The sequence below is a fragment of the Camelina sativa genome, chromosome 7 (genome assembly GCF_000633955.1).
Source record: "Camelina sativa cultivar DH55 chromosome 7, Cs, whole genome shotgun sequence".
NCBI classification, from domain to species: domain Eukaryota; kingdom Viridiplantae; phylum Streptophyta; class Magnoliopsida; order Brassicales; family Brassicaceae; genus Camelina; species Camelina sativa.
In genome coordinates, this window is record NC_025691.1 from 26,546,650 (window position 1) to 26,556,185 (window position 9,536).

At 43.8% G+C, this 9,536-nt stretch overlaps 1 protein-coding gene across 3 annotated transcripts in view; it reads left to right on the forward strand.

Annotated features, from left to right (window-relative positions):
- The window catches only part of LOC104702756, a 10,455-nt gene extending 925 nt beyond the window's left edge, over positions 1 to 9,530 (forward strand). Inside the window, exons 1-9 of one of the 3 annotated variants that reach the window (XM_010418668.2) lie at positions 75 to 95; positions 255 to 437; positions 886 to 959; positions 1,157 to 4,223; positions 4,387 to 4,950; positions 6,426 to 8,406; positions 8,489 to 8,943; positions 9,029 to 9,145; positions 9,235 to 9,530. In XM_010418668.2, the coding sequence (XP_010416970.1) occupies positions 372 to 437; positions 886 to 959; positions 1,157 to 4,223; positions 4,387 to 4,950; positions 6,426 to 8,406; positions 8,489 to 8,943; positions 9,029 to 9,145; positions 9,235 to 9,372 (6,462 nt within the window). In that variant the 5' untranslated portion in view covers positions 75 to 95; positions 255 to 371 and the 3' untranslated portion in view covers positions 9,373 to 9,530. Of the gene's footprint in view, positions 1 to 74; positions 96 to 254; positions 438 to 885; positions 960 to 1,156; positions 4,224 to 4,386; positions 6,184 to 6,425; positions 8,407 to 8,488; positions 8,944 to 9,028; positions 9,146 to 9,234 lie in introns of those variants that run through there. The other 2 variants (XM_010418669.2, XM_010418667.2) reach the window with 2 other exon arrangements.

Here is a 9,536-nt window from a genome sequence, read left to right on the forward strand (position 1 = left end):
CCCCCCCCCCCCCCGATCTGAATCCTGCTTTTTTGAGTTCATACTGATTAAAAAGTTTCCTGATTTAGCTTTAAGTTCGAATCGATTCGGATCGTGTGAGTTTTATTTATTTATTTATATTCAGTTGCTTATAGTATAATTCAGTTAGGTAGAGTCATCTTTGGATACTATATAGTTGCATTTTGCTTGAGTGAGTCATTCTTTCTTTATCTGGATCTTTATGCTCTGTCTTCGTCTGATCTCTGTGTTTGCAGGAGGAGGGCGTTGATGTTTTGACGATCTGGTTTTGGTAGATCTGGGTAGGGGCAAGGTCTCTGGGGTCTACTTTTGATTTTGTGAATCTTGAAGTGAAGTGTAATAAAGAAGATATTATGACAAGTGCACTTGGATGGAGATTTTCTTCCAGTAATGGGAATGGCCTTGCCCCAAGCGAGTCGGTAATTAACTTGATATATTTACGACTTTATCACAGTGCTTAGCTGCAGTATCAATTAGATCTGAGTTATTCTAGAGTGGTATTTCCATTTTTGGTGTATTAGAAGGATTTGATTAAGCTGAGATATGTTCCTTGAGTTTGAATCAGATTATGAATTGTACTTGAGCTGATCCCATTGTTGATTAAATTACTCAGTGGTACTTTTTTCTTTCTTCCTTTGAATTGTATCTTGTGAGTAATCTTTATGTTTTGTTATGTCACGTGTCTGCGTATCTCTTTACTGCTTTTCTTCTTGTTTCGTTTTACTGTGGAAATTTCATAAAGTTTTCCTTCTTTACATCAAAAACCTGATAGTCTTTTGCAGGACACGTTCCATTGCATAGGAGCAAACGTCTTGCAATTTTTTTGATCATTTAACTTATTTTTGTGTTGGCTGGTCTTGATTGCAGGAGAGAAATGGGGATATGAAGATACATGATTCAGAGCCCCCAACTCCACATTCAACCACAAAGATGAGTTTAAGGTAACACATATATTATTTACCAATCAGTGTGATAAAATTGAGGCCTTGTCAGTATTTGTTGCACCTCAATCTGTGGATTAATAAAAACCAATATTATCTGGACTGGTTTCTTATGTCATTTTTTCGGATGAGGCGTTTTAATTAGAAAGGCACAACTATTATCGACTTTGTAACTAACATTTTTTCATCACTTGCAGAGACCGCACCACCAGCATGGAAGATCCAGACGGGACATTAGCAAGTGTTGCACAATGCATCGAGCAGCTGCGCCAAGGTTCATCATCTGCACAAGAAAGAGAATACTGCCTGAAGCAGTTACTGGACCTTATAGAAATGCGTGAAAATGCATTCAGCGCTGTCGGATCACACTCCCAAGCTGTGCCAGTACTTGTCTCTCTTCTACGATCAGGATCACTTGGAGTGAAGATACAAGCTGCAACCGTTTTGGGTTCACTCTGCAAGGAGAACGAACTTAGAGTTAAAGTGTTACTTGGGGGATGCATTCCCCCATTGCTTGGCCTTCTCAAATCCAGTTCAGTTGAAGGGCAGATCGCTGCAGCAAAGACAATCTATGCTGTTTCTGAAGGTGGTGTGAAAGACCATGTTGGATCAAAAATATTTTCCACTGAGGGAGTTGTACCGGTTCTCTGGGACCAGTTGCGCAGTGGAAATAAGAAAGGAGAGGTTGATGGTTTGTTAACTGGTGCACTTAAGAACCTTTCTAGCACCACAGAAGGATTTTGGTCTGAGACAATTCGAGCTGGGGGAGTTGATGTACTTGTTAAGCTGCTTGCAAGCGGGCAGTCAAGCACACTATCTAATGTCTGCTTCCTTCTTGCGTGTATGATGATGGAGGACGCCTCCGTTTGTTCCAGTGTATTGACTGCGGACATTACAAAACAGCTTCTCAAGTTATTAGGATCAGGTAATGAAGCCCCAGTGAGGGCGGAGGCAGCTGCTGCTCTCAAGTCGCTTTCTGCTCAATCTAAGGAAGCAAAGCGAGAAATCGCTAATTCTAATGGTATTCCTGTTCTAATTAATGCAACAATAGCTCCATCGAAAGAATTCATGCAAGGTGAATATGCCCAAGCACTACAAGAAAATGCAATGTGTGCCCTTGCTAATATTTCCGGTGGTTTGTCATATGTCATATCAAGCCTTGGTCAGAGCCTTGAATCTTGCTCTTCACCTGCTCAGACTGCTGACACCCTTGGGGCGTTAGCTTCAGCATTAATGATATATGACGGCAAGGCAGAAACTACTAGAGCATCTGATCCATTGGTCGTTGAGCAGACTCTGCTAAAGCAGTTCAAGCCTCGTCTACCATTCCTGGTGCAAGAACGTACAATTGAAGCACTTGCAAGTTTGTATGGGAATTCCATACTCTCTATCAAACTTTCCAACTCGGATGCAAAACGTTTGCTTGTTGGTCTAATAACAATGGCGGTGAATGAGGTTCAAGATGAGCTTGTAAAGGCTCTTCTGATGCTGTGTAACCAGGAAGGTAGCCTGTGGCCTGCCTTACAGGGTCGTGAAGGGATCCAAATGCTGATATCTCTTCTGGGTCTTTCGTCCGAACAGCAGCAAGAATGTGCTGTTGCACTTCTTTGCCTTCTGTCTAACGAAAATGATGAAAGCAAGTGGGCCATCACTGCTGCTGGAGGTATACCTCCACTTGTTCAAATTCTAGAGACTGGGTCGGCCAAAGCCAGGGAAGACTCTGCAACCATCCTTAGGAACTTGTGCAATCATAGTGAAGATATACGTGCTTGTGTTGAAAGTGCTGATGCTGTCCCTGCTCTCTTATGGCTACTAAAGAATGGTAGTGCAAACGGTAAAGAAATAGCCGCCAAGACATTGAATCATTTGATTCATAAATCAGATACTGCAACAATCAGTCAGCTTACTGCTTTGCTTACCAGTGATCTACCTGAGTCGAAAATTTACGTTTTGGATGCATTGAAGAGTATGCTTTCTGTGGTCCCATTCAATGACATGTTACGTGATGGCAGTGCTTCGAATGATGCTATTGAGACCATGATCAAGTTAATGAGCTCTGCAAAAGAAGAGACTCAAGCAAATTCAGCCTCAGCTCTTGCAGCTATCTTTCAGATCAGAAAGGATTTGCGTGAGAGCGCTCTAGCCCTCAAAACTCTCTTGTCTGCCATAAAACTGCTGAATGTGGATTCGGAGAAGATTCTTGTTGAGTCTTGCCGCTGTCTGGCTGCAATTTTACTTTCAATTAAGGAGAATCGGGATGTGGCCATTTCTGCCAGAGAAGCATTGCCTACTCTGGTTTCTCTTGCCAATTCTTCCGTTCTAGAAGTTGCTGAGCAAGGAATGTGCGCTTTGGCTAATCTTATATTGGACAGTGAAGTGTCAGAGAAGGTCATTGTCGAAGATATTATTTTGTCAGCCACTAGAATCTTACGTGAAGGTACAGTGTCTGGAAAGACACTTGCTGCTGCTGCAATTGCCCGCCTGCTTAGTCGTCGCCGAATTGATTCTGCGTTGACAGATTCTGTGAACCGTGCTGGAACAGTGCTTGCCTTAGTGTCTCTTCTAGAATCTGCCGACGGAAGATCTGATGCAATATCAGAAGCCCTAGATGCGCTTGCTATATTCTCAAGATCAGGAGGTAATGGAAATGTAAAACCAGCTTGGGTCGTTTTGACTGAATCTCCTAACAGCATAGCCCCAATAGTCTCATCTATAGTGAGTGTTGCCAATCCTTCACTACAGGACAAAGCTATTGAAGTATTGTCAAGACTTTGCCGAGATCAGCCTATGGTTTTGGGAAACATGGTCAACAATGCCAGAGATTGCGTGTCATCTGTAGCTAAAAGGGTGATAAATACCAGGGACCCGAAAATAAAAATTGGTGGAGCTGCTATTATTATTTGTGCTGCCAAAGTTAACGACGAGAAGATGATAGAAAATTTGAATGAGACACAATTGTGTGCCAAATTCGTTCAAGCACTTGTGCGGATTCTAGATTCATCTCAGATTTCTGTGCAAGATCAGGAAAAGGATGAGAAAGATAGAATCTGCATATGCATTCATCCCAAAGAAAAAGAAGATGAAGAGCAAGAGGCAACAGAATGTAGAGAGGGTTCCACGGGAGCAACAGTTATTTCTGGTGACAATTTAGCCATTTGGTTGCTCTCGGTTCTTTCTTGTCATGATGAAAAGAGCAGAGCAGTAATATTGGAGTCGGAAGGCATCGAGTTGATTACTGACAGGATAGGCAACCGTTTTATCCAGGTATTTAACTCTCTTATAGATTACAGTCTTTGAGATCACAGCTTATCGAGTTGATTACTGATAAAAGAAACCCACTGTGATAGCATTTAACGTTTAAACTCATTTTGGGACGCTAATTTGTCCTTTATATTGCTTTAGCTGCTAATCCATTTTTACACTTCAGGCTGATAATGGAGAAGACGCCAACATTTGGGTTTGTGCATTATTGCTAGCCATACTTTTCCAGGACAGAGAAATCACCCGCTCACATGCAACAATGAAGGCTGTTCCAGTGCTCTCAAATCTTGTGAAGTCAGAGGAATACGCAGACAGATATTTTGCAGCACAAGCTCTAGCTAGTCTTGTCTGTAACGGTAGTCGGGGAACTCTTCTATCTGTTGCAAACTCTGGTGCTGCGGCTGGGTTTATATCATTGCTTGGTTGTTCTGATGATGACATAAAAGAACTTCTACAGCTGTCGCAGGAGTTCGATTTAGTGCGGTACCCAGACCAGGTTGCCCTTGAAAGACTTTTCCGAGTTGAAGATATTAGAGTTGGGGCTACTTCTCGAAAAGCAATTCCCTTACTAGTTGAACTTCTTAAACCAATTCCAGACCGCCCCGGTGCTCCTCTTCTTGCACTTAATCTTCTAACTCAGCTTGCCGGAGACTGTCCACAAAATATGATTGTCATGGTAGAGTCAGGTGCTCTTGAGGGCCTCTCGAAATATCTTTCCCTTGGACCTCAGGACGAGCAAGAGGAAGCTGCAACAGTTCTTTTAGGCATCTTATTTAGCAGTGCTGAAATTCGAAGGCATGACTCAGCATTTGGTGCCGTCAGCCAACTTGTAGCAGTTTTGCGTCTAGGTGGAAGAGGAGCTAGGTACAGTGCTGCCAAGGCATTGGATAGTCTCTTTACCGCTGATCATATAAGAAATGCAGAGTCTTCTAGACAAGCTGTTCAGCCATTGGTAGAGATTCTCAACACTGGTTCAGAGAGGGAGCAGCATGCTGCTATTGCTGCACTTGTTAGGTTGTTGAGTGATAATCCATCACGGGCTTTGGCAGTTGCAGATGTGGAGATGAATGCGGTAGATGTTCTCTGCAGGATCCTTTCTTCAAACTATACGATGGAACTGAAGGGGGATGCTGCGGAGCTGTGCTATGTTCTGTTTGCAAATACAAGGATTAGGTCTACAGTTGCTGCAGCGCGTTGTGTTGAGCCACTTGTCTCTCTTCTTGTGACTGAGTTCAGCCCTGCTCAGCATTCAGTTGTACGTGCACTGGATAAGCTTGTCGATGATGAACAACTGGCTGAACTAGTTGCAGCTCATGGTGCTGTGGTTCCTCTTGTTGGCCTTCTCTATGGTAAAAACTATGTGCTTCATGAGGCGATATCCAGGGCTCTAGTAAAGTTAGGTAAGGACAGGCCTGCTTGTAAACTGGAAATGGTGAAAGCTGGAGTTATCGACTGCGTACTTGATATCCTCCACGAAGCTCCAGATTTTCTTTGTGCTGCGTTTTCGGAACTGCTTCGCATCCTCACAAATAATGCTACGATTGCCAAGGGACAATCTGCTGCGAAAGTGGTGGAGCCACTTTTCAATTTGCTGACAAGGTTGGAGTTTGGAGCTGATGGACAGCACAGTGCTCTGCAAGTTTTGGTCAATATCTTAGAACATCCACAATGCCGAGCTGATTATACACTTACACCGCACCAAGTGATTGAGCCGCTAATTCCGCTGCTGGAATCTCCATCCCCAGCAGTACAACAGTTGGCAGCTGAGCTTCTGTCTCATCTTCTCTACGAGGAGCATCTGCAGAAGGATCCATTAACACAACTTGCGATCGGACCTCTAATCCATGTGCTGGGATCCGGCATACACTTATTACAGCAAAGAGCTGTGAAAGCTCTCCTTAGCATTGCTCTAACTTGGCCAAATGAAATAGCTAAAGAAAGTGGTGTGAGTGAGCTGTCAAAGGTGATACTGCAAGCAGATCCATCACTTTCCAATGTGTTATGGGAGTCTGCAGCATCAATTTTGGTTATCATCTTGCAATTTAGCTCCGAATTTTACCTGGAAGTTCCTGTCGCTGTTCTTGTAAGACTGCTTCGTTCTGCTTCTGAAAACACCGTGGTTGGTGCACTTAACGCTCTTCTAGTGTTGGAAAGTGATGATGGAACCAGCGCAGAGTCCATGGCTGAAAGCGGTGCCATNCTCAGGACGAGCAAGAGGAAGCTGCAACAGTTCTTTTAGGCATCTTATTTAGCAGTGCTGAAATTCGAAGGCATGACTCAGCATTTGGTGCTGTCAGCCAACTTGTAGCAGTTTTGCGTCTAGGTGGAAGAGGAGCTAGGTACAGTGCTGCCAAGGCATTGGATAGTCTCTTTACCGCTGATCATATAAGAAATGCAGAGTCTTCTAGACAAGCTGTTCAGCCATTGGTAGAGATCCTCAACACTGGTTCAGAGAGGGAGCAGCATGCTGCTATTGCTGCACTTGTTAGGTTGTTGAGTGATAATCCATCACGGGCTTTGGCAGTTGCAGATGTTGAGATGAATGCGGTAGATGTTCTCTGCAGGATCCTTTCTTCAAACTATACGATGGAACTGAAGGGGGATGCTGCGGAGCTGTGCTATGTTCTGTTTGCAAATACAAGGATTAGGTCTACAGTTGCTGCAGCGCGTTGTGTTGAGCCACTTGTCTCTCTTCTTGTGACTGAGTTCAGCCCTGCTCAGCATTCAGTTGTACGTGCACTGGATAAGCTTGTCGATGATGAACAACTGGCTGAACTAGTTGCAGCTCATGGTGCTGTGGTTCCTCTTGTTGGCCTTCTCTATGGTAAAAACTATGTGCTTCATGAGGCGATATCCAGGGCTCTAGTAAAGTTAGGTAAGGACAGGCCTGCTTGTAAACTGGAAATGGTGAAAGCTGGAGTTATCGACTGCGTACTTGATATTCTCCACGAAGCTCCAGATTTTCTTTGTGCTGCGTTTTCGGAACTGCTTCGCATCCTCACAAATAATGCTACGATTGCCAAGGGACAATCTGCTGCGAAAGTGGTGGAGCCACTTTTCAATTTGCTGACAAGGTTGGAGTTTGGAGCTGATGGACAGCACAGTGCTCTGCAAGTTTTGGTCAATATCTTAGAACATCCACAATGCCGAGCTGAATATACACTTACACCGCACCAAGTGATTGAGCCGCTAATTCCGCTGCTGGAATCTCCATCCCCAGCAGTACAACAGTTGGCAGCTGAGCTTCTGTCTCATCTTCTCTACGAGGAGCATCTGCAGAAGGATCCATTAACACAACTTGCGATCGGACCTCTAATCCATGTGCTGGGATCCGGCATACACTTATTACAGCAAAGAGCTGTGAAAGCTCTCCTTAGCATTGCTCTAACTTGGCCAAATGAAATAGCTAAAGAAAGTGGTGTGAGTGAGCTGTCAAAGGTGATACTGCAAGCAGATCCATCACTTTCCAATGTGTTATGGGAGTCTGCAGCATCAATTTTGGTTATCATCTTGCAATTTAGCTCCGAATTTTACCTGGAAGTTCCTGTCGCTGTTCTTGTAAGACTGCTTCGTTCTGCTTCTGAAAACACCGTGGTTGGTGCACTTAACGCTCTTCTAGTGTTGGAAAGTGATGATGGAACCAGCGCAGAGTCCATGGCTGAAAGCGGTGCCATAGAAGCTCTACTTGATCTTTTAAGGTCTCATCAGTGTGAGGACACAGCAGCGAGACTGCTTGAGGTACTTCTCAACAACGTGAAGATAAGAGATTCAAAAGCCACCAAGACTGCAATCTTACCCTTGTCCCAGTACCTCTTGGATCCACAGACCCAAGCTCAGCAAGCGCGTTTACTGGCAACTTTGGCCCTCGGTGATCTTTTCCAGAATGAAGCACTCGCTAGAAGCACTGACGCAGCTTCTGCTTGCCGTGCTTTAGTTAATGTCCTCGAAGAACAACCCACTGAAGAAATGAAAGTAGTTGCTATATGTGCCCTGCAAAACCTTGTCATGTATAGCCGGTCTAACAAAAGAGCAGTTGCCGAGGCAGGTGGTGTGCAGGTTGTCTTGGATCTGATCAGTTCCAGTGATCCTGAAACATCTGTTCAGGCTGCAATGTTCGTAAAGCTACTTTTCTCTAATCACACCGTCCAAGAGTACGCATCTAGCGAGACTGTCCGAGCAATAACTGGTGAGAAAAGTTTAAGTACCCTCTTTTTCAATTTGATTTGCTGGTTCTTATTTCTTAGATGTTGCTTCCTTTTAATTTACAGCTGCTATTGAGAAGGACTTGTGGGCCACTGGAACTGTGAATGATGAGTATCTAAAAGCTTTAAACTCTTTGTTTAACAACTTCCCACGCCTAAGGGCCACTGAGCCTGCAACACTAAGTATACCACATTTAGTTACATCCCTGAAGACAGGATCAGAGGCAACTCAAGAAGCTGCCTTGGATGCGTTGTTTCTTCTGCGACAAGCTTGGTCAGCCTGTCCGGCCGAAGTTTCCAGGGCCCAGTCAGTTGCTGCTGCAGACGCCATCCCCTTACTTCAGTACCTAATCCAATCAGGTCCACCGCGGTTCCAGGAGAAAGCTGAATTCCTCTTGCAGTGTTTGCCAGGTACGCTGGTGGTCACTATCAAGCGCGGTAACAACATGAAACAATCCGTTGGTAACCCGAGCGTGTTCTGCAAGATCACACTCGGTAACAATCCTCCTAGACAAACCAAGGTAACAAATGACTCTTCACCGCTATTTCAATTCACTGTGATTTATAATTTTCCGAGAAATCAACTGTATCTTTCTATTTTTTCAGGTGATATCTACAGGTCCTAACCCAGAGTGGGACGAGAGTTTCTCATGGTCATTTGAAAGCCCTCCCAAAGGTCAAAAACTCCACATATCATGCAAGAACAAGAGCAAAATGGGAAAGGTATATCATCAAACTTAATTCATAGATAACAGTTTTAAATTTTGCCGGTTTAACTCTAAACTTTGGCTTTGCGTTTTGTTTTTGTGCAGAGTTCCTTTGGAAAAGTAACGATCCAAATCGACAGGGTGGTGATGCTGGGAGCAGTTGCAGGTGAATACAGTTTGTTACCTGAAAGTAAAAGTGGCCCCAGAAATCTTGAGATAGAATTCCAGTGGTCTAACAAGTAAACCACCTCTTCATCTTTTGTGTTTTTTTTTTTTGGTTTTGGAGATTTCTTCAATCCAAACTTCTGTTTTCTATTTTCTTTTTTGTTGCCAAATTTTCAAAAATTGTTTGATTAATTATAATGATACTGTATATAGTTTGTCTTGTAATGTAATGATCACAGATG